Source organism: Hippopotamus amphibius, chromosome 2 (genome assembly GCF_030028045.1).
Source record: "Hippopotamus amphibius kiboko isolate mHipAmp2 chromosome 2, mHipAmp2.hap2, whole genome shotgun sequence".
Classification (NCBI taxonomy): Eukaryota; Metazoa; Chordata; class Mammalia; order Artiodactyla; family Hippopotamidae; genus Hippopotamus; species Hippopotamus amphibius.
Window position 1 is genome coordinate 9434926 of NC_080187.1, and position 25916 is coordinate 9460841.

Here is a 25916-nt window from a genome sequence, read left to right on the forward strand (position 1 = left end):
CCATATGATTCCAACTCTATGACATTCTGGAAGAGGCAAAACTATGGAGACAGTAAAAAGATCACAAGTTGCCAGGGGGGCTGCGGGGAGAGATGAACAGGAAGAGCACAGAGAATTTTTAGGGCAGTGAAAATACTGTTTATGGTATTACAATGATGGACATATATCATTACACGTTTGTCCAAATCCAAAGAATGTACAACACCAAGGGTGAACCCTAAAGTAAACTATGGAATTTGGGTGATTATAATGTGTTAATGCAGGTTCATCTAAAAAACAAACAAACCCAGAATGAACCATTCTGGTCAGTGAGTGATGCTCACAGAGGAAGCTATATGTGGGTGAGGGAAGGGGGTATATGTGAAATTTCTGTACCTTTCTATTTCGTTGTAAAATGAAAACTTCTTTAAAAAAATAAAGTCTTTCAAAAATGATTTAAAAAACGCTCAGACCCAAATAAGACTCATTATCTTTCCCCTTTAGTTGTATCGATAAGTAAATTGAAACACATACATAGATCCCCTCCATCATAAAGTAAAAAGCTCTAAATACCATAAGATACACAAACAGAAGACTGCAAGGTTATATGCTTCAATTTTAAAGCAATGGCGTAAAACAAAACAAACATCTGTTGAGCACCTACCACATACCAGGCCCTCCACCAGGGTCATGGGAGCCCTGATGCCACCTGCAAAGAGGGAAGAACATGGTTGGAGAGGAAAGGCTGGTGCAACGAAACAGCAATTCAAGAGTTAAGACAACGACCTAAGAGATGTCACAAAGTAAGAGAGGGGCAACTGAGGCTTCTGGAGTCAGAGAAGTGGGCAATTATTTCCAATTCATGGTTGGGAGGGGCTTTCTGGAGGCCAGAACACTGAATGCTTTGTTCCTGTAATCACTTGTGACTATGACAGTCACACTTACTGAGCACTTGCACTATTCTTCATGCTTCTCACTCATCTTTAATCTTCACAACCCAGTGGGTTCTATAAGCAGGAAGAAAGAGGGTTCAGAGAGGTTAAGGAACCTGTCCAAGGTCACACAGCTAAAGGAATTGGCTGAGCTAGGATTTGAGTTTATGTTTTTTCCACAATGCCATGTTGCTTTACCGAGACAACACAAGCACAAAAGTATAAATGCAGACTTGTTCATTTTCCATTCAAGCAGCCCATTTGCCATGATCAATATAACTTCAACCTACCAACCTGACTATATAATGAGTTTTCCTCATGGGCAACACAGACACAAACAAGCACACTCCAACCAAAATCACTGCATTGAACAAGGAAAAAAAACCTGCCACTGGAAGACTAAAGAAATCACAATTCCAAACTCCCCAAGTTCCTAAACGCATAACTTTAAAGTATGTGCAGCTCGACAGCATATGGCAAATCAATTACTAGTTTAAATCTTAAAACAAAAACATGGCAAGTGCGGTACAGAAATAATCAAGAACAACGGTTCAGTTTAGATTACAGTGGGCCACTAGAGTTTTGAATACAATTAATCATCATTCCCGGCAATGGGAAGCCATATTGACACTTATACCTAATTTGAATATTTAATTAGGGTGAAGTTCTTCATCAAATTATCACAGAACTGGGAGAAAGCCTGGAAGACTTACACAATTACTATCTTAACCCCTTCCCAGCTGCTCGCCTGTGAGCACAGCTCTGCGGGGGAGAAGGCCCCCGCCCAGCCGGATGCCATGGGAACTTGGCGGGGATGCTGGCAATTGAGGCTGAGAGGGGCCAGATGATGACAACAGAGAGGTCGAAGGGAACCAACTGCTTGCGCCCAGAGTGAGCTCTGAAACGAACCCTGGACCAAGACAGGAACTCACACGCCCGAGTGCCCACTGTGTGCCCGGCCTGGCACGTCCATGCATCTCCCCATTTGGTTCTCACAGCAACCCTGCAAAGAAGGTATTCTTATCCCCGTTTTACAGACAAGGAAACTGAGGCTCTGAGGAGTGATATAACTTACTCAAGGTAACACTGCTTGTGAGTGGTATCAAGAAGGCCAAGGTGTACACACACACACACACCCCTACTTTGTACTCATCAAAAGTGACAAAGAGAACACAACAGTCAACAAGATATATTTAAAGCTGTATTTTGGATATTCTGCATTGTGCAAATAAATTGGAGGGGGAGGGCAACCAAACCCAGGTCTCCTCAGGCAGCATTCTAAAATTCATCTCTTGGATTCAAAATGCACCACTGAGCTCCCCAAGCAGGGACACCACAATGATGCTGTGTCCAGCTGCTCAGGAGACGGGTCAGGGAATGGGCAGCAAAGCTGGAGGAAATGGCCTTGGAGGGCAAACTTGAGACCCGCTGTTGCCGCCCCAACTGTACCTTGCCGAGGCAGTCACTGCAGAACACCACTGGCGTCCGGGGCGGGGGGAGGTTAGTAACACAACAAGAAAATGTGAGTTTGGTTTTTTTCTATCACAATGGCAATGGCTCAACAATAGCATTTATAACTACCTATCAGTTTGGACAAGAGATCACATTTCCTTAAGGTCCTCTTTCTCACTGTATGAAAAGACTTTTATTGACATTTCATGGGCGCCATGTGACTCTGTGTGACCAAGAGTAACACGTTTTCCCATGCAATCTCCCCCAAGACCGGGCCAAAGGCTGACTGCACACGCTGCACTTGGCCATGGTGGGTCCAGAGATCTTTCTGTCTGCAGACTTCACCGAGGTGCTGAGAACAAGGGGGAGTCCTGATGGCTTCTGATTAGCAATTTTCTCTTAGAAGCGCACGATGGGTTCAATTACCCTCTTGTGGACGTGGCCAGAGCTCTATTTGCAGAGGCCACTTTCGGCAGGAAGTGGATTACGGAACGGAAGGCAAGAGCCAGCCGCGCAGCCCCGCGCTCGGCCCCCTGCCTGGCCGGGAGGGCAGCAGGAGACCCGGGATCCAGCAGCCCTGCTCCGAGCCTGCTCGCTGCGGGAGCAAATGGCATCGGGAACTTTGAAACTTTCCTTTGTATATTACATTAATCCATATAAGAAAATCTCTTTTAATGAGGAGTGATGTAGTTACAAACTCTCCAGAGCCATAATTAGAGCAAACTAATTGAAGTTGTGTTTTGACACACTTTCCAAATTCACGGGTGCCGGCTGACATATTCACAACACTGCTGCCGCACAACCATGGCGACGGCAAAATCATTAGGCTAATGACACTTATTTGCATTCTTCTCATGCCGGCAGCTCTCCCTTAAACACTGTTTCTACTGTTGCTCCTTTACTGTAAGTTTCCACTGAACGATATTAACAGTAATCATTAGTACTTTGGTGGAATTTTAGGGTTAGAGAATAACCGCCTGCATTAACGTACCCTGAACGCCAGCTCTCTTCCGTAACCACCGCTGGAAGGTCTGGGGGTTCTTCACCCCCCACCCACAATCTGATGGCGACACAACTTCAGCTTCGCTTAGGACAACCACTCAGAGCCCTCCCCCAGTGGGATCTGAAGTCTGGGCTTCCGAACTATTCTCTTTCAAGTGTTTGACGAGGAAAATTTTTTTTTTTTTTAAGTACATTAAAGGGAAATAGTTAGGGAGAAATTTTTTCCGAGCAGTTAAAAAAAAAAATCAACAATTTACAACACGGTCTTCGGTACTAATACTAATGAATTCCAGGAGGACGTGCTTTAACCACTCTGCCACCACCCTTTCGGTGATTAAAGACAGACCTGGAATAACCAGAACGCGAGAAAGGCCAGCGCGGCTGGGGCAGGCCTGATCTGTCAACAGGGAGGCCCTGTTTGCCACCAACAAGGCCAAGTTTTTGGATGTTTAACTCACACACAGAGAGGAAGACTCGACAGTTCTAAATAATCGTTATTAATGACTCCCTCCTCTAAGGTGACAAATTACTTCTGAAATTTAGATCAGAGAGGTATGAAGAGTGAAGGGAACATGACAGGAAATGCCAGCAGCACAGAGTTCCTGCATACTCCACGGCGGGGGAAGGCCGAGCCCTGGAAAACAACTAAGGTCAAGGGCCCTCCTCTCTGGGCATTCGGCGGCTCTACGAGAGCCGTGACCACAGCCGTCCCCCGCCTGCACCTTGGGTCAGTGACCAGCATCTCACCTCCCAGGTGTGCCGTATCGGGGAGGCGAGACCTGGTCCCAACCCCGCCCTCCCCACACACCAACATCAACAAGTCACTGCCAACGGCCCATCACTGCAAACTTAGGGCTGGGCTACATAGTCACTCAGATTCTGGGCTTCTAAAAATAACCTGGGGTCAAGAACAACAACCACCATGTCATCTCCCTTTCAAAATTCGAGAGAAAATGGGGGCATAGGATGGCACTGTCTTAACTAAAAATGGGCACTTGTGTAGAATTTCAAACGATTCAAATGTATATTTCAGGACAGATGTCTAATCTCAACCAGGGAAAACTTAATTGAGTGAAGAAAATGCTTTCTTAGAAAAATGTCAAAGACTATGCCCCTTTAAAGCTTGGGAATTTTTCTTAAGCTTCCACCCTTGGACCAATCTGCTAACTTTTAAGTCACTGATTACTGAATGAACAAGAAAGGGGAAAAAAGGGGGAAAACTAAGTTTCATAGCTGCAGCAACATTCCAAATCATGGTATTTATTCACTACATTTAAGTTTTATTACACTTGGACCCTGCAATGCCAAAACACCTACCTCCATTATAAAAGAAATGAAGAAAAAAGCCAAGCCTGGGACTGAGGGCACCACACTTCCATTCCAGATGATCTAGTCTCATCTTATAAACTGAAATATTTAAAGAGTCTCTAAACCTCACTGACCTTGCTTTTAAAAGCAAGGAACATATGGGCACAGCTAGCTTTTCATCTTCTTCCAGCCTACTAAAATATCCGCTTCTCCAAAATTCAAGAGTAGAGGGCTGCCAAACTCAGATTCATGAAAGGCCCCGTGCGTGAGAGCACAGGGCAGGCGGTGAGCAGCCTAGGCGGAAAACAAACCCCAACAAAGAACCCAAGGAACATTCTTCCCCTTCTTGCCCAATCAATCTCAAAAGCTGTGGAAAACAATTTGTTTAGCAAAATGAAGCAATGACTGGTTAGGAGGTGGAATGTGGGCCCTGGTCTGGAAGTGTTTACGGCTGGGTTTGGTCCGGGGGGGGGGAGGGGGGGGGCGATGCCACTGGCCGCGGGGGACACTGAGGTGCAGGGTCCTAAATTCAGGAAGCCCTGAGGCTCCTTGAGGGCAGGGAAGACAGGGTGGAGGGACCTGGGCTCCAATCCTGGCTCCTCTAGACCCTAACGCTCTGCCCGTGGGTGAGTCACCATCTCTCGGCTTCAGGTTTCTCATTTCTTAAAATGAGGGCATGATTCTTCACCTCACTGCATGGCTGTAAACAGTAAAACGATATACATGAAGTGTTTACACAATGCCTGGCACAAGATGCTCAAAAACTTGTAGCTGAAATAATAATGACGATGGTGATAACTGTATTTATTCTGATAATTATTATTATTATTATTCAAACTGGAAACAAAACATCTGCTGCTCAAGAAGGAAGTTCAAGTTGAAGGCTATCCTACCCACAGGCAAAAGCCCCACCCAAATAAATCCAAAAGGCCTTTGAAAAGTTACTGCAAGCAAAGGATTTTTATTAAATATCCAAATTAATAATAGAAAGCCTGCCTTGAAATAGAACAGCCTGGGGGGTGGGGGGGTCGTAAAACACCAGGAAATTTCGCTTTAACACTCATTTTCACTTTGTTTGGCGGCTAGATTTACCCTGAGAGACCCAGGTGAAATATTCCATAGAGCTACCTGCAAATAGACTGTCAGCTTCCACTCCGATAAAAGGTAAAATATCCTCCCCTAAATGGTCTGGTTCATGAAACCGACCCTAAAGTGAACTGATAAATCTGTTCTGACACACAGAAAACTATTTTCATAATCCTGAAAAAGGCCTTTCTTCAAACCCTGGAGCTTAAACCCACTGTGCAAAGAGTCCTCGCACACTTGAGAACCAGGCATGGGAGGGAATCACTGCACATTTATAACCCTGCTTTCCGGAACAACAACATCAAGCCCACATAACCATCATAACCACCAAGAAAAATAAGACACAAAGTCACAAAAATTACAAAGATAACGCATTTACAAGCAGCAAATACCCTGTCAAAAACCCGACGCGTGAGTGCAAAAGCAGAGAAGGCCAGCTCCGAGATGGGAGCCGCACTGACTACCAGTCAATTGTTCATTAAATAGAAGCTCTGACTTCCCAAGAAGCCATATTAAAAATTAATATCAAAAAGTGTATCGCTCAGCCTAAACCCATCATTCATATCTAACAATACCAAACTGCATTCTAATGAAATTTCGCCTTCAAAATTATTCTGATGCCAAAACTAAGTTTGATACTGTTACAAAAGCAGTCCTGGCTCTGTGGCACGTGCATTTTAAGGATATTCAAATAACCTCGCTCTGTAGGTCTCTTTCACACCACTCTCATAATCACCAGAATAAATCAAACTGCTTGTAACCCTGCGTAATCGCAGGCTTTGAAGCCGGTTGAGGGGACCCTCTGATGTATGGCCCCCACATGTTCTCCTCGGGCAGCAGCCACAACTCAAGTGGACTGGCCTCCAGCCAATGTCCACACATCTCCCTAGAAGAGTGTGAGCGCGATGAGCTCCCACCCACACCGCAGGCTCTGGGAAGTCCCTCTCTCCAGTGGCCGGTCGGGAGCCTGGAGAAGCTGCATGTGAAGATGGCTGGGACACCTGGGGCTGCACCCCAACCACCATCCCCTCAAAGCACCTGCCCCGCTCCCCAGTGAAATGCTTTATACCAGTGGGCCCGTGACCACGAGCATCAGGGCACAGGGACAGTCTGCAGCCAGCGGTACTGCTTGGGTTCAAATCCCAGCTCTGACACTTAGTAGCTGTGTGACCTGGGAAAAGGAATTTAACCTCCTTGATCTCAGTTTCTTCATCTTGAAAAGGAGGAAAAAACAGTACCTGACTCACAGATGTGTTATTAGGATTAAACGAGGTTTTCTTTGTAAAGCACTTCAACAGTGCCTGACACCCAATAAATGCAATATAAGTCTCGGCTGGTTGGCTGGCTGGCTGGATGGATAGATGGATGGAAGGAGAGATGTATAAATATACGATACCTGGTCTTATGTGTCTAAATCAGCTCACTTTATATATTCAAGAAATATTTTCTGAGTGCCACCACATGCCCAGCACCTGGAGTCCAAAGGTCCCTACAATTTTGGAGCCACACATTTTTCACTGAATACTTACTGTATCAAATGAGATGATGCAGCTCACAGTACTTGGTAAATTTTGATATACAGTGATGCAATATTATCATCACTAATTCTGTGACTAGCCTTTTCTGAGGCTTTAAAGGAGAAAGGGAAACATGAGAATCTCTGTCATCAATAAGCCAGCAAATCTAGTCTTAAGGCCAAACATAAATAAACACGGCAATGACAGGGAAACATGAAATGCCAAACTGTACAGTGCAGGCAGCTGGAGGAGAGGAAGGAGGAAAACGATGTGGCCGAGCTTTTCAGAAGAGGTGTGGGCGAGGCCAGGTCTGGAGGGTGGACAGCACCAGGCCTCCGCACTCGAGTCCAGTCTGCCTCTTTCAGGAGGGCAGAGGCCGGCACAAGGTGATGCTCACAGCAATGGCCCGAGCAGAGATGGATCTGGGATGAGGACAAGGTGCCCAGAGGCCAAGAGGAGACGAGCCCAACTGAGGCTAGATGATGTGAGAGGCATGTCAAGTAACAGGAAGCCAGTGAAGTCTCTGGACAGAAACAAGAACATGTGCATGTTTGAAAACCCCAATGGGATGGCAGGCAACCTAGGACTTTAAAGTTCCAGGCAAACAATGTAAGTGTGGGCTATTTAAGTGAAATAATACCGAGCCCCAGGAGCCTCTAATCTAAGTGTGATTTCGGGTTCTGGTGCCACCCCTCCAGCGGGTTCCCCTTTGGGACACCCCTGGCGGCTGGTGCTTTCGGGTGGAGTGGGTGGAGGGTACCGCGAGCAAGTGAGGATGAGTTCCGCGCTCGCGCTCCCTGTTCTGAAAGAGCAAAGCCATATCACCGTCTCCATCTGTAAAGCAGGGTCACAGCAGGAAGGATACGAACACGTGTCCTATCTTCAGAGTTAACAGAAACGTGTATGGTGCTCGTGTGAACCAAACAGAAGTCTAATTCTCCCAAGTAAAGCCAGACCGCAGTTATGCCTGGACACGCCCTGCAGAAGGGCAAGGTCTTGCAGGCCCTACTCCCAAATGGTCTCCTGCGACTGTGGAAGTGGAGCTTAAAATCCACAGCACAAACTGTTTACTATCGGGGGAAAAAAGAATCACTGGAATCAGCCCTTGGCCTTGCCTTCTCCTCTTACCTTGCTGTGGGACACACACAACCCCTCTCCTAAATGATGCAGCCTAATTAACGGCTTGCAATTCTGAAACGAATTCCCTCCAACCCTCTGGGCTGAGCCTTCTTCTACTAACCCTGTGAGGAGGAGAAACTGCTGGGCCTCCTCAGAGGCAGATGCCCCCACGCCAAGCCTGCTGCCCTCGGGGAGGGGCAGGCACCTCGGCAGGCAAGGGAGACCAGCTTCCCTGATCTGTGCAAGCCCAGGCCTTCCGTTCAAGTCCTGCCACAGCGGGGCGGGTGACAGATGTCATCTGTGATACAAAGAGCATCTTAAAATCGAACGCTGACAGAAGGCAGCCCGAGGATTTCAGGCCGTCAGCTCAGACAACGGGCCTGCGGCCGGTGAGCAAGGCTCCGTCCCCGCTGCCGGCTTACTCTGTGGGTGGACTGAGTGCTGCAGTGGATCCCAAGTCTGTAGAATGGTGGGGTCTGGGGGCCAGGACGGAGCGCGGCAGCCCACAGGCTCCTGACGACGGCTGTGACGGGGACGAGCCCGGGCGTGCATGGCCTGAATGCTAGATCACCAGGGCCGGATGTTTCCTCTCCTTTAGGAAGAGCCATTAACCTTTCAGATGACAGCCCCGGGACGGGAGTGACGGAGCGATTTCTGAGGTCAGCGAGGATCTATGTTCTCAAAACCTGACATCGACATGCAAAAGTTGTGACTGAATCCTGGTGTCCCTGAGTGGAAGACTAAATGCATGTGACAGATCTTCTGCAATCAAAATGCACCATTTCCCAGAGTATCTGTCACAGATTGATAACATCCACGCAAAAAGTTAAGTACAATTATGTCTGTCACTAAGAAACATACTTCGGGACCTGTGACTGACAACTTGCTGGAAGCTGACAAATCACCGGAAGATTCCTGAACAACCCAGAGCAGCGCCGCGCCTTATAAGGGAAGCTCAGCCCCAACTGACGTGGGGAGAGGCTCCGGGAGGCTGTGCCCTGTGGCTCTGGGAGGGAAGATGACATTTTCTCCCGGGGGGGGAAGTGTCAGTGGAGGGCCACAGGAGGAGCTCACGGCCTGAGGTCTGGGGAGCAGAGTTCAGGTGGCTGCTTCTCCCTCAGGACCCCAGGCCAGCGGGAAGGGCAGAGTGGAGCTGCTGGTACTGTGTAGTCCAGCCTAGCCCTTGTCCACAGAGCTGTGAAATGCCCTGAAATCCCAGCACTCCGGGGTCCAGAAGACTGACCTCAGCCGGACTCTGAGTGGGCGCTCCCATCCGCCCACACCAGGTCGGAGCCACGGGCCGCACCGTGTGGGCCTCTGTGTCTCCATCCCGGGAGGGGCCACGGCGGCCACCCTTCAGGCCCCGACCTCCGGCCCGACACCAGCTCTGGAGAGCAGGAGGTCCGGCTACAAGCTGGAGGATGAGGAAGCACTGAGAGTGGCGTGAGCAGACGTGGGGGACAGGCACCCCCTGGAGCTCCCCACATCCCCCGTGGCAAGGCGTGTGTGGCCCTAACCTGCAGGTCTGCTGAACCTGGATTTCCGAGGGTGGGAACAGGGAATATGACACATTTCAAGAACCACTGAAGGTCTGAAAAATCCAAATTCTGTTTGAATACTGCCAGCAGTTGGATGCACATGACCTCTTAAGTTGGCTTCTTCAACGCTGCAGGATTTTTACCCTTGGGAAGTCCTCTTCATTCACTTTTTTAAATGTCAAGCCCAAACCTACCTCCTTATAACTTCAGCCCACCTGATCTAGTTTTGCCTCCAGGGGCTCCCAACGCCCCAACCCCACCTGGAAGCACTTCTACTTTCCCTTCTACATGGTGACCACTTAGACATCTGAAGCCAGCTGCCGCATCTCTGCTCAGATCAAACAGCAATTCCTCACACTCAAGTTCAATGCTCAAGTCAGGTAACTTTGACACGGTGGTGTGTGTCAGTGGACGTGACCCTCCTGATGTCCAGACAGGTGCAGGACACCGGGTCAGGGGACGTGCCCCACTGTGCACACCAGGCCACATTCCACACACCCGAGCTCGTGTCCAGCCCAGCCACTTCACACAGACTGCTGCTAAGCCACGTCTCCTCAGTTTGGCTCCCATGCAGTTGATTTTCTGAACCTCGGGGGAGGGGGGGCCCTGCCCACTTTCGCCCATCCCCTCTCATCTCCAGGTTGCGGCAGGGCGCTCTAGCTGGGAGGAGATGCGCGGTATTGATTCTGTCACTCAGCACGTCAGCTCTCCCTAATGACTCTGTGTCATCTGCACATTTGATAAGCATGCCTCTGACGTCTTTATCAAGCCACCCACCGGTTCTACTGCTCAGCAAGCCAGGGGCAGCAGCCCACCAGGGCCCCTCGTGGGGCCAAGGCAGCAGTGGAGAAGGAATCAGAAAAGTCTGGATTCAGGGATGCGAACATTTGCTCACACATACCAGGCCGACGTGCAAAGCTGAGGCCAGCCCAGGAGAGAGTTGGGGACATGGGATCACGCCTGAGGCCCAAGGCCAGGCCCATCTTCCTGACGTAGATGGCAGAGGACAGAGCAGCACTGGGGCCCAGGGAGAAAACGGAGGCTCCAAGCCCCTGGGAGAAGTGGCCACGCCCTTCTTCACGTGGGAAAAACTGCCAAGAAATGAGCGCAGAGATGTGTGTGCATGAAATCAAGATTTGGTGGGTGAGGAGGAGGAGCTCTGCCAACACATCTGATCCTGCCTTTGGCCATGAACTTCAAACACTGTGTCCCATTCACCAGATACAGCCCAGGGGCCTGCCCATCCTGAAAGGACATCGCCACCTCGGGCCCCGCCACTCGCATTCCCTGCTACAACAGGCAGGAAAGAGGCAGCAAGCGCTAGTTCTGAGGGGCAGTACCTGCCTCTGGAAAGAAAAGGCAGTTCTGCTAGGACCAGGAGGTCCTCAGGTGATGACCCATCATCTCTGAAAAGCTCTACCAGCTGCCCCTTTTGTCTGAAATAAGCCTGGGATAACAGCTCTCCAAAAAATGACAGGAAATTCTTTGAAACATGAGTGACAACGACAACAAAAAACGGAGACAGAGAACATGTTGTTAGCTTTTGAGACATAAGCTCCAGCTCAAGAAGGCAACAAGGTCGGCTACTGGCCCTCCCTGGCTCCCTTCCCACCCCCAGGGACTGGCTGGGGAAATGGCCTGCTGCCCTTGCTCAGGAGCCAGCCTGCCCATCCTCCAGCCTCCTCCAAATTAGGTCAGTAGAGGGCGCTGCATCACCGCACTCTCACTCCAGCCCGCGCTTTGCAACGCGATCCCCGCAATTCACACAAAGACCACAACCGAGGCATCTCGGGCTCCTGGTTTAAAGTCACAGGAGCAAGAAGCAACGAAACACAAACTTGCTATTTTATGACACGACATCACCTATGTAAAAAGTACACAGGAAAATGACATGAAGGAAATCTGGCCAAGGTTATGAGCTTTTGCTTACTGGAGGTGGGATTTGTTTTTTTCATTATTTTCTATACTCTGTCAGTTTTCTACAAGCTTGTACTCCTCTCATAATCAGAAAAACCTGAGGAGTCTTCAGGGGACTCAGGAGTGGGAGTGGAGAGGCTGCAGCACAGGCCTGAGGCTGCTGGAGAAGCATTTGTTGTGAAACTGAATACATGCCTGCACCTGGGCTGAGCTCAGGGCGATAACGGGCGCTGGACACAGTCCTGCCTTCAAGGAGTTCACAGCATGACCGCAAAGTGAAGGCATGATGGCTGAGAAGCACCCCAAGGGAGAGCTGGTGCAGGCACAGGGTGTTCAGGGAAGGCTTCCTGGGAGAGGTGCCATTTGAACTGATATCTAAGGTAGGGGATGCGAGACACACCGGATACACAGGTGTCCACATGAGCAAAGGTACAGAAGCACAAAACAGGAAGGGAAGAGGCTACTGGTTCCAAGTTTGAGGATTGGGGACAAGAGAGAAGACCAGTCCTGGGAGCCAGACATGGAGGCCTCTGTCCTACAGGCCTCTCCGTACTGCAGACCCCTAGCGGGAACACAAGCCTCACCCCCAGCTCCCCACTTGTCCGCTCTGCTGGACACATGGCAGGATCTGGAGCCTCTGGGATAATATACTTGTCGGTTCATAAATCTTCAATGGAAAATCTGAATGATCAGCATTTCATTTTTTTATCAAAGACACACGATAGGAAAACAATACAAAAACTGAAAAATACAAAAAAAACCCTGATGAATTAGGAGGCTCATCTAAGTGTACAGGTCACCAGTAAATTACTGCATAGTGAGAGAGGCGAGCTTGGGACAGACAAGTGGTTTTTACTGGGAAACAGTACTGTAACATTCAATTATCCTACTGCATACTGGCTGACTTAGTCAAATTAGAATACATTTTATATTGACTATTTTGACATTTGCTTTATTTGGCAAGTAAAACAAAACTGATCCAATTTCCTTGCAGCCATTGTAAACCATAAACTGTACAAGAGATTATAAAATATATAAGCCTTGTAAGGTTTGTTCTGACGCACTACCTCCGGTTCTGTGCAGCTCCCCGTGGCCTCTGTTCCTGGTTCCCCCGGCTTCAGTTCCTAGTGACCGTGCCCTCATGCTGACCAGCAAGCTTCTGGGAAGACCACTGTTCCTGCCTTCACTGGGAGAATCACAGCTCTTTCCTTATCTCACATAAAGTTAAAAACTTCCCTGAGGTGGTGCCTATTTCTAGGCCCTTCCAGACCATATGATGTCAGCAGGGAGCAGCTGTAACCTCTCCAAGGCGATGGGCCTGAGCTGACCCCGAGCGCACGCGATGGAGATCTCAGCTGTGATGGTGCTCTGGGCAGTGAGAAAGTAACTCGAAAGTGCTGAACTGAGCTGTGCGAGCCTCGTACTCCTGAACCAAAGACACGCAACTCTGGGAAGCTCATCCGCTATTCATATCTCTTCACACCAAAGTGAAACTGAAAACTACTTCTCAAGTTTCAGGTGATGCCAGGGATAGTTACGACTAAGTACCGCTTGCGGTTTGTGAAACTGTTGGGAGCGAGAAAAACCAGACTGTCTCTGGAGGATGACCCGAAGGACAGGCCTCAGAGCTGCCGGCTCATGAGGGCATGTTCCTCTGAGGGAGGGGGAGCTCAGCAGAGGGACAGGGCGCAGGGGACCCGCTACACCATCCTCTCCTCTGACTCCCGGAGGACAGGGTATGAACTGTGCGGCGTGGGGAGGGGGAAGCACCCAGTAAATATTTTGTCCTGTTCCTGACTGATTTTGTTCATCTCTAATTGCCCACGCGGAAGCTCTGAGATCCATTCTCATTTATGTTACAACCATCTCCAAATAGCATGGCCTCACCACTTCTTACTTGTTTTACTTTTGTAATTCCTTTCTCAGGCTTAGTCTGTCATTGCTGTTTGTTCCTTGTCCTCAAATCATTTGCTGCTAATGATGCAGAGGTTTTTGATCGGACAGAAGGTGTTGAGACCACTACTGCCTGTGCTCCCACGGAAATCAAGTAAAATCAGGTGCAAAGACCAGTTTGCTCACCCAAGTTTCTTTGTGGAAACAACTATTAAAACTAACAGCCCCTGGAAAACTTCTCACTATTCTCTCATACCCAAAGTACCTGTTTCTTAGTTTGTAGCTTTTTGGGAAAAGAAACAATATGGAAATGAACAAAATTACTTACCCACCCTCCTGGAGTTAAACGAGCTGCGGGCCAAGGCAGAGAAGGAATTCCACCTTTTATGGCCAACGTTCCCAACAGCATGGCTACAAATCCTGTGTCTGTGTGCAGCTATGAGCTCTTTAGAATAACAAGCCCATTTTAAGGTGCACATTCTGCTATTTTAGAAGCCTGCAGAATATGTACAATAGAATACAGAACGGCTTTTACATTCGTGTAATGCAAAGATTTCAAAGTGGCTTTGTAAAATCTCCTCTAAAGGCATACTGCTTCTGCAATGTTTCTGCAGATACTAAGTGGAGGTGTTCTAAGATGTTATGCAGTAGGACCCAAGACCACATGACCCTGTGACATGCATAACGGAACAAGATGCCACAGACAGGGCCTCACCTGGGAAGGTTGGGGGCTGGGGTGGAAGCAGCGGATGACTGGGAAGGCGTTGTGGGTTGAGATGAGTCATGATTTCTTGGTACTCTGCCCATTCGATACCAGATCCCCATGCTGTTCAGTTCCCTTTAGGAGAAAAGAGAAATCTTCATGGCATTGTTTAGTGTAAAATTGGTTACCTGAGCAACAAAGCAAACCAACTCATTTAAGAGAACCATAGCCTCAAATACCAGGGAATCAATTCTCACCCATGAAGGTGGGGTTACATCACCTCCCTCTGTGCTCTGGGTGTCACCGTTCAACGCCTAACATGATGGCAACTGCCCCAACTTGGCAGGCCTGTCTGACATGGCCAACTTCTTCCTCCACCCTGGGGCCTGCCTTCCTACTATATGCTATCAACACTTTCCTTGGTTCTCAGTCTGCCGAATTCTTTGTATTCTGCCATTTTATTGTGGGTATTTGTGTGATAATCCACTTCGAGTTCCTTGTGTGGTTAGGGCAAGACAGATGGGGCAGCAGGCTGACACATGTGCCTGGTGTTTAACTAAGAGAAGAAATAGCTCCATGCCGTTCCCCCCCCCCGCCCCCAACCCCGGATAAAGCTTCTCACTTCCCGGTGTCACCTACAGCCAGCCTCATTCTTAGGGTCCATCTGGGAGACATCTTCACACAACAAAGCCCGAGGCATGTGCCCCATGAACCACCACAACTAAGGCTGGTGACAAAAGGGCCCGACGGATGCCGCGTCAGGGTTCCTGTCACTCGATCTGCACACCCGCCGCAGCCAGGCCCCCCACCCCACAGTCACGAACATTTACGAGACAGGCATACTCTTGGGAATTGTGACAGGATCATGTTAGCCACATCCAAATTCCAACTGCTCAGCTGCTCCACAGAACCACATCTTGGGATCATCGCTCCAAAAAATGAGAACAAATTTTTTCAGTGGATTCTTCTGGTAGCTTCTCAGGACACTGCAGGAACTATTCTAAATCATGGTCGTATCTTATTAGATGATGGATTCCAATGGCTGCACTGAGTTTTCCACCTCTTGGTCACGGCCAGTCAGCCCTTGGAGGAGCTGTTCCCAGTCTGAGGTTTCTGTCTCCCCAGCCGACAACCCCAAACCTTTGCAAAGTAACCTGTGGAACTGTGTGTGTGTGTGTGTGTGTGTGTGTGTGTGTGTGTGTGTGTTTTAAGAAAAAGTGACAGTTCTGAACACTGAATTCTCTTTCGTTAAAAATAACACTGGAATTCTCCTCCTCTGGAAAACAATTTTTGCCCCAAGATGAAACAAATATACAAAAAAATAAATACAGCAATCTTTTCAAAATGATATAAAAAAGGATTCTAGTTTTGATTATCAAGACATATATGGTAAGAATCTATTCTTCAGAATTGTTTAAATTGGTTAAAAATTGAATCTTTTAAAGTAGTATGGTGTGTAATTTTAAAAAACTGAATATACATAGTAACTGAATATACATAATACATGCAGTAATTATTAAATTGTTGGTTCCTACTATTTGTATGAAAATTGCTGTTTCTAAGACACCTGAAGCATCGTTATTGTCTTAGCTATTTTCTACTCCTGTAATCCTGTTTACATAATGAGTCTAAACCATGCTGCAAAACGGGATTTGAGTGTATAGTAAGGGTATGATCATAGAGTCCTTCTTAACGACCACAAAATCTCAAGACAGAGCATCCAGATTCCACAGCTAGAGTCCAAACAAGCTATTGTGCACCAAGATGAAAATAACCTCTATTTCTGTGACAGCTGCTCCCCATGTGTTTCAAGCAAAAATCACACCCTATCTATCTACCTACCTACCTACCTATCTATCTATCTATCCACCTATTTCCCAGCCCATGTGCAGCCTTCAAGGAAAGGCCATGGCTTTTCGAGGAAAGAGGAGGGTCTGGGCTCAAATGGGCAAGATTCATGAGGCTGACCTCAAAAGCCAAGTAGGAGAACACAGGACCCCACAGGGACAAGCAAGAAGCTCGCAAAGCTGGCCAGAGAGACGGATCGTGGCCAAGAGGCCAAAAAACATCTACCACGCTATTAATATGAAAGACCTGAATTTCAGTTGACTGAGTGTAATGGGTGAACATCTATTATCTCTGGGACATCCAGCATCTCTTCATCCCCCTTCTCATTCTACCTCCCCTCTGTATTTGGGGGGCAGCCACCCCTCATTCCTAGTCCCTGAGTTCCAACAGAGCTGACCCCACTTTCAGCTCAGACTTGGTCAGAGACTGACCTTTTCCAGGTGCACGTGACCCCAGTGAGATCAATCAAGACCAATGAGAATGAATTCTAGAACCTCTGCTTGAATTATGGGGACAGAGTCTTGCTCTTTGCCTGGGGATTTGAACCTGGAGGAAACGTAGGTGAAGCGACCACACGACCACTCCTCCACTAGGGGAGACCAGGTCTAAGAATGTGGTTCCCCCCAGCCCCCCACCAAGGATTCAGAGCTAGGAGGAGAAAGGGGAACCAGATCCTAGTGACATCCCCTGAGCACTCAATTCCTGCCACACCTGGAGCCACCCTGCCCCCTGAACTCTGCTGTTATGTCGGCCAACAAACTCCTTTGTGTAATCCAGCCTGGGCTGGGTTTCCTGCCACGTATAATCAAGAGTCCAGAGTGAAATCCTGAGATTCCTTATACTTAGTATTTACTACGAGGCCTGTGCCGGGTACCGAGGCTCCCAGGTGAGTGACACAACAGCACTCTCTGATTATCAGAGAAGACGAACATCAGACCAAACACCTGCACGAGGAATTATCATGTGATGATGCGACAGTCACGTTTCTCCTCAACTCAGACCCCTCCGATGGCTTTCCTGCGCGCCTGGAATCAGATGCAAACCGCCACCACGTCCCACGAGGTCCTGCTGAGCACTGCCCGCACCTCCTACCTTCCAGCCTCGCCCGTCCAGCCTCCGTGGGCTGCTCCCTGCTCCCTGCCGCACCCCCCCCCCCGGCCCCGCCCCACTGCGACGCTGGTTCTCCTCTGCCTTGAAGGCTCTGCCCTCAGATCTCTGCACGGCTAGTTTCTTCCCGACGTTCAGGACTCTGTCAAAGGTCACCTCCCCGACCCCCTGGCCGAAGCAGCCCCCCTTCCTTGTTGCGCTTCATCCTCTTCACCAGCCGGAGCGGCCTCGCGCGTCTGTTTCTTCTTCGTTGCTCATCCCTCCCTTTCCGAACCCCAGCTTCACGGAAGCAGGCTCCGTGCCTCACTCCCCACCACAGCCAGGGGCTCCAAAGAGCGTCACGGGGTGGAGAAACTGGGGAGGGTCGAGGCCCACGGGCACAAAGGAGGGAGCACGTTGGCTTCAGGCTCGGGAGAGGCCCCCGAGAGCCTGGGGATGCACACCCAGCAGAGGGGAAGGAGAAGCCTAGACGGAGCAGGCAGCGGGAACCCTGGGGGAGAGGTCAGGCGCGTGGCGCCCTGGACAGGCTGCCACCCAGGCAGGAGGGCAGCAAGGAGAGCCAAGGCCAGAGGCTGACGAGAGGCAGGTGGCCGAGAGCCCGCGGGTCACACAGGAGGTCTTCGGACCTGGTCCCCAGGGGCGACCTGAGCACTCTCGGCAGACAGCGGAGCTGAGACTGGCGTGGCTGAGACTCACCCGATGAACGTGTACTGAGGGGGGGCCTGCTTGGTCCGGCCCATGATTCGAATGTCGCAAATGGCAGCCTCAGTTGAATCCCGTGGGATAAATTTAATGCACAGCCTCTTCTTCCTAAAAGCCACCTCCTCTGAAAGAAAGCACAAGAAAAGGTGAGTCTTCCAGAGGTGCCCACATCTCTATTCTCAACATCATGTCTCCTGTCACGTTCTCTTCCTGGCAGTGGAAGTGACCGGACGTCCGAGTCACCTGACAGAAGGGGCTGGGTGCAGGGCTGCAGTGGACAGGCTCAGTCACCCTGCTGTGTATTCAGGGCCTGACCTCTGACACCCCCTGCTGAGAAGGGGTCCACAGGGCACACACCCCTCTGCAAGGAGCAGCCTGGAAGAAACCCACAGCTGCAAGCATCAGATACAAACATACGGACACTCTGAGCGTTAACACATTTCACGGCACAGTCTTTTTCACTTTTTTTTTTTTTTTTTTAAATTTTTACTTTTTGGCCACACCACATGGCATGCGGGATCTTACTTCCCCAATCAGGGACTGAACGCGTACTCCCTGCAGCGGAAGCGTGGAGTCTCAACTGCTGGACCACCAGGGAAGTCCTTTTTCACCTTTTATTACAGAAATTTTCAAACATTCCCCAAAGTAGAGAGAACAGGAAGAGGAATCCATGTTCCTATCATCTGGTTTCAACCCTGTCAACAATGGACGAGCTGGTTTCATCTCCACCTCCCCCCCACCCCGCCCCCTTCAGCTTTGCTGGAGACTCAGAATGACTCCCCGACACCATGCCATGTCACCCACCAACATCTCGGGAGGCATCCATGGCAGGCTATTTTTTTTACCGTGACTATTATTATTCCTAACAAAAGGAACAATTAATGTCATCCAATAGTCTATATTCAAGTTTTCTCCATTATCTCAAAAGCGTCATTCAGCTGTTGGTTTTTCTGGACCAAGATCCAGACCGTCTGTGCACTGCATTTGGTTGTTAGGTCTCTTTTGTTCTGCGGCAACCCCTCCACCTTCCCTTCATCTTCAGGGCGCTGACAGGTTGGAGAACTCGGGTCACCTCCTATACTCCCTGTAAGCCGGCAGAGGGGAAGGCTCGGTTCAGTCAGGTTAGGCAGCTTAGGCAGGAGCACGTCACAAGCGATGCACGCACGTTTGATGACGTGTCACACACACGGCCTGAAGCCCAGCTGGGCCATCCTCAATGGGTTCCACGGCTGTTGGTACCTCAGTTAGAAAGTCCCCAACAACCATACTCCGAGTGGTTTTCTCAACCCCTGGTGACTGTTGCCTAGATTCGTAATTTCATTAAAGGCATCAAAAGAGTGATTTTCTCTGTCATTCCTTCCACATTTATAAGCTTGGAATTTTTCTATATAAAAAAATACCTTTTACTCTTCAACTACTTGGTCTCCCTGAAACATGCTTTTTTATAGGAAAGCACAGATAAATATGTGATTCTTTTCTCTTATTTATCAAGTCTTAGAGTAATGAGTTGGTGTCCTAGCAACTGCCAATGGTGACCAACTACCCCTGTGTATTTTTGTTCATTCATTTGTGGTTTTTAAACACGACTTTCAATCAACTGCAGCCATTCAATACCGAGTCAGTTAAATCTGGGTTGAAATTCCAACTCCACCATTTTCGAGCACCATAATCTTATGCAAGTGACTTAACTTCTCTGAGCCTTGGTTTCATTATCTGTAAAAGGAAGTTAATGAAACCCTGCGCTGTAGGGACAGTGGGTGGATGAAATGTGATAACACATGCTTCACTTAGCCCAGTGCCTGGCATGCAGTAAGTACTCAGTAAGGGATAGCCATGAATGTTCTTATCATATTATTATAAGTAAGCCTCTACCACACGATTTGTGCCAGTGTTTGGCATTGATTTTCAAGAGCTTCCAGGTTTGCGGCAGGAAATAAGCAAATTTAAAACGAGGTGCAGGATAAAGAGGGAAGAGCCGTCCTGCTGCTGGTCTTGATTTTACCAAGGGGAGATTAGAATCAGGTGCTGATATTTTGGAGGGCCAGATGGAAACTCACAAACTTTGTGCGTTCTTTCCCTAGTGAGGAAACTGAGGGCCAGATCAGATCTACCAGCTATGAGTAATAATACTGGCTACTGAATCCAGACCACAAACATTGCATCCGAGAAGGCAGGGATGGTATCCTGGGATGGGGGGAACCATCCACAGAAACCCTGCAGCTTCAAAAACTATGAGCTGATAAGATCAGGCCTTTGAAAGTGTGAAGGAGGTGAGACCTTTCCTCAAAGTAAACCAAGATGTGGGTATTTTATGTACCTGCTTGGCCGGCTGCCCTATGCTCCGTTCCTCCATCTACAGCAAACTCAGGGTGAGAGATGGAGCCACTAATTACACACGCTTAAACAGGCCTGATTTTAAGTAAACATATTATACAGAGTCAATAGAAATGTGTTCAGTCATGCTAATGAACACAGAGAAAGGACACAGCACTTTACTAAAACAAACAGTCTTCCAGTTTTTAAGTGCTATATGGATTGAAACAAACTGTACTTTAAATTAATTACAGGAGTCTCATCTTTCTGTCTGATTTTTATGAAATCAGGGCCCTAAATGCTCTCAAACATCACAGAGCTGACTCCAGGAATGACTGTATGACCCTAAATGAATAGACAACCCTAAACTCACCCTTCCTGTGTGATAAGACACCTGTTGGAGATGCCAGGACCTGACCTCAGAATGTCCATGGGGCAGCAACCAATGCACCCCAGTCACGGGGGAGACGTCCCAAGATCACTGGGGCCCCTAGTCATTTGCAGCAGCTAGACCAGGACTCGGCCCTGGGCCTCCTCGCTCAATTGGTTCAACAAATTGAGAGGAAAATGCAGAATGATAAATCCCTTGGCAACATAGTATATCAATACAAAGACACTTTAAGCCACTTAGTTGTCAAAAACAAATGACAATGCAAATTTTAAAACTAAGAAAAACCCAGGGGAAAAGGAGGAAATTAATACAAGTCTACAAGGCACTTTTAGTACTTAAGGAGACCATTCATATAAGAATAAGCAAAAGTAGCAAGCAAACACTTGTGAAAATGTTCAGTTTTACTAATAAATAAAAAGTGAAAATTAAATAAAATTAGAATAGTAAAACTAAATAAAAAATGTAAAGCCTATGCTGGCAGGCCTGTGGAAAACAGGTACAAGCCGGTATCATTAGTGGCAATGTGAACTGGTATTTCTGGAAGTTAATCTGGCAACAGAGGATAATAAAGCTTATCTTTATTGAGCCCATCCCCTGAGTACAGCACTGTGTATGGCAAGCACCTTAGGTGATTCAAAGATGAATTAAACAAGAATCTTGCCCTCGAAGAAAGTAAGTAGCAACATAACATGTAAGTGGCTATAACACAAACTAAAAACAGCATTAGGAGGTGGGTAATATCCCCCCATTTCACAGATGAGGAAACTGAGGCCCAGGAGTGTAAAGTCATTTGCTGAGGGTCTCTCATTTGTAAGTAGCAGAGCCTGATTCAATATTAGACGAGTTTGACCCCAGAGCCCAAGTTCTTCCCCCAATGCCAAGCGCAGTTTGTCCTAACAGAGGTAAAGATGGGAATTCAGAAGCAGAATCTACCACTCCCTTTGGCCTCCCACCACTGTTACTCACATTTGCTTACTTTCCTCCCTGCCTTCAACAAATGTGTGCTGTGCCAGGCAGGTGAAAAGCAGTAAAGAAGGCGGGTGGGGCCCCTGACCCCTGACAGATTACAGTCACCCGCTAGACTAAGCTCCCGTGGGTTCTTTTCCTAATCTCGGCTTTATATCCCAAAGCTGCAGTGCCTACAGCAGACACACACCCGTCATAGCTGACTGTGGAGAGGAGAGAGAGCTGGCTTCAGATTCACATCTAGGGATCAGAGGCTGTTCAGTCTTGAGCTCACCCTTGAAAGAAATGGGGTGTGGACATCCAAAGTTAAGGGAAAGGGCATTTCATGCATGGAAAACAACAAAGCAAATACGTGGAGTCAGAAAAGAAAGGAGCACAAAGAGGGCATAGCAAGTGGCTCAGTCTGGGTAAAGCATGGGGTGCTTGAAGGTAAGAAATACGTTGCAGAGGAAGTTGTAGAGGAAGGTTGGGGGAAGGCCGTAGAGGACCTATGACCCAGCAGCCTCAAGTACTTGGAAACTTAACACAAGGAAATCGTTCAAAAATCTATACAAATTCAAAGTGACCTACAGATTCAACACTATTTCTATCAAAATCCCAGCTGCCTCCTTTGCAGAAATTGACTAATCTTAGAATTCATATGGAAATTTGAGGGGCCCAAAATAATCTTGAAAAGGAAGAATAAAGTTGGAGGACTCATACCACTTGGTTTCAAAACCTGCTACAAAGCTCCAATAATCAAGACTGTATGGTTTTGGCATAAGGAAAGATATAGATCAAAGGAAGAGAACTTGGAGATCAGAAACAAACCATTATATTTACGGTCAACTGATATTCAACAAGAATGCTAAGACAATTCAATGGGGGAAAGAATAGTCTTTTTAAAAAATGGTGCTGGCACTATGGAAAACAGTTTGGAGGTTCCTTAAAAAACTAAAACTAGAACTACCATATGATCCAGTAATCCCACTACTGGGCATATACCCAAAGAAAACCATAATCCGAAAAGAAACATGTACCATAATGTTTATTGCAGCACTATTTACAATAGCCAGGACATGGAAGCAACCTAAATGCCCATCAACAAATGAATGGATAAAGAAGATGTGGCATATATATACAATGGAATATTACTCAGCTATAAAAAGGAATGAGATGGAGCTATATGTAATGAGGTGGATAGACCTAGAGTCTGTCATACAGAGTGAATAAGTCAGAAAGAGAAAGACAAATATTGTATGCTAAATCATATATACGGAATCTAAAAATGGTACTGATGAACTTAGGGACAAGACAAGAACAAGGACGCAGATGCAGGGAGTGGACTGGAGAACTCAGGGTTTGGGGGGGCGGGGGATGAGGGGGAGGCTGGGACGGGGTGGGAGAGTGGCATAGACATATACATACTACCAACTGTGAAGTGGGTGGCCAGTGGGGGGTTGCTGTGTGACAAGGGGAGTTCACCTCGAGGATGGGTGATGCCTTAGAGGCCTGGGGCGGGGAGGGTGGGGGGGAGTTGAGGGAGGGAGGGAATACGGGAATGTGTGTATAAATGCAGATGATTGAACTTGATGTACCTCAAAAAAAACAGTAATAAAAAAAAGAAAAAAGAAAAAAGCAAGAAATGAAAAAAAAATGGTGCTGCAACAACTGGATATTCACATGCAAAAGAATGAATTTGTTGTAAATCAACTAGACTATAGTAAAATTTTTTTTTTAAAAAGAATAAATTTGAACCTCTCTCTTGCACCATTCACAAACATTAACTCAAAATGGATCAAAGACATAAATGAAAGAGCTAAAACTATAAAACTATTAGAAGAAAACATAGGCATAAATCCTGGTGACCTTGGATTTGGCAATGGTTTCTTAGTTATGACTCCAAAAGCATGAGCAACAAAGAAAAAAAAAATAGATAAATAGAACGCCATCAAAATAAAAAACTTTTGTGTTTCAAAGGACAGCATCAAGAAAATGAAATGAACGTACATCAACTATACCTCAAGTTAAAAAAAGAAAAAAAATGAAATGAAAACCCACAGAATGGGAGATAATTTTTGCAAATCATATAACTGATAAAGGACGTACATCTAGAATATACTGAAACATTTTTACAACTCAATCATAAAAAGAAAACCCAATTTTAAACGGGCAAAGAATTAGAATAGCCATTTCTCCGGAGAAAATATACAAATGGCTAACAAGCATATGAAAAAATGTTCAACATCATTAGCCATGAGGGAAACACAAATCAAAACTACAGGGAGAGGCCATGGCATGCCAACTGAGATGGTGAGAATTAAAAAGAATGACAATAACAAGTATTGGTGAAGACGTACAGGAACTGGAACCCTCAAACACTGCTGGCTGGAATGTAAAAGGGTATATAGCTCCTCTGAAAAACAGTTTGGCAGTTCCTCAGAAAGTTAAATATAGAGTTACCCTATGACCTAGCAATTCCACGCTTAGGTATATAACCAAGAGCAACGAACACAAACGTCCACACAGAAGCTTGTGCGTCAGTGTTCAGAGCAGCATTATTTATAATAATCCAAAGTGAAACAACCCAAATGCCCACCAACTGATGGGATAAGCAAAATGATATATCCATATAATGCAATACTGCTTGGCAATAAAAAAGGAATGAAGTGCTGACATGTTATGACATGAACCTACTCTGAAAATGTTATGCTAAGTGAAAGAAGCCAGACCCAAAAGACTAGAGATTGCACAATGTCATTTATGTGAAATGTTCAGAATAGGCAAATCTATACAGAAAGTAGATTAGTGGTTGCCTAGGGCTGGCAGGAGGGTAGGGAGGTGAGGACTGGGGAGAAATGGAGAGTGATTGCTAATGGGTATGCAGTTCCTTTTGGGGTGATGAAATGTTCTAAAATTGATTGCAGAGGGTTGCACAACTCTGTGTATATAATAAAAACCACTGGGTTGTTTTTAATCCAATGGTTTTTCACCCATTTTTTAAATGGGTAAATTATACAGTATGTGAATTACACTTCATTAAAGCTGTTATCCCAAAACTCTAATACATAAATATATAAAATCTATCAGTAAAAGGTGCTTAAACACATGCTTTTACAGAGTGGCACTGTGGGTAAAAGTGTGGGGAGTCACGCTTGTGTATACAATCTAGTTATCCCCCCGCTTCTACATGTGTAACCTTGGATTAGCCTTTTAATCCTTAAGCAGTTACTGTGCCTCATTTTTCTCATATGTGAATTGGGTATAATAATACCCATCTCCAAACAGGGGTCTTCTGAAGATTAAATGAGATCACGTATGTCATTTGTGACAGGGGCTAGCATATAGTAAATACATACTAAATACCAACTATCATAATTATTTGCTAATACAGTAAAACCTTGGATTGCGAGTAACTTGTTCTGCAAGCGTTCTGCAAGACGAGCAAACATTTCTAATAAATTTTAACTTGATAAATGAGCGATGTCTTGCAATACGAGCAGTACGTGATACCAAATGTCACATGATCACAACCAAGCCAACGGAGTTGACCACCCACGAACTGATGGATCTGCATCGTGAGTAACAGCAAGAGGTTATGGAGGAGATCTCGTCTGCAGAAGAGGAGGAGAAAAAGGCAGAGGAATCCCTCACTTCAAATGAGATTAGGGAGATGTGTAAAACATGGGAAACAGTGCAAAATTGTGTAGAAAAGCACCACCTGAATAAGGCTGTAGCAGTGCGAGTGATGAATCTGTTTAACAACAATGCAATGTCACATTTCTGCGAAATCCTCAAAGGAGGCAAAAGCAAGTGTCATTGGAGAGTTTCCTTGTTAGAGGTGCATGAAAAGAAAAAGATTCCATTGAGCCAACAGGTAGCAGTGATCCGTTAGTGACAGTGAAAGTTGTCCTACACAATAACCCTCCTCTCTTGTCTCCCTCACACCAGCCACGAAGGTTTTAAAAGGTAAGCACAGGTTAATTTGTTTATTTTTCTTTATATTTTGTATTTTCTTTACTATTTTGTATTATATTACTGTATTGTAATCATTTTTATATGAATATTTTTGGGTTGTGGAATGAATCATCTGAGTTTCCATTATTTCTTATGGGGAAATTCGCTTTGATATACAAGTGCTTTGGATTACACGCATGTTTCCGG

At 46.9% G+C, this 25916-nt stretch overlaps 1 protein-coding gene across 1 annotated transcript in view; it reads right to left on the bottom strand.

Moving 5' to 3' along the window:
• Window positions 1–25916, bottom strand: part of MVB12B (multivesicular body subunit 12B) — a 179574-nt gene that overhangs the window by 91227 nt on the left and 62431 nt on the right. The window contains exons 5-6 of the mRNA XM_057724313.1: window positions 18098–18227; window positions 14459–14581 (exon numbers count right to left, since the gene is read on the bottom strand). Coding sequence (XP_057580296.1) covers window positions 14459–14581; window positions 18098–18227 — 253 coding nt within the window. The remainder of the gene's footprint in view (window positions 1–14458; window positions 14582–18097; window positions 18228–25916) is intronic.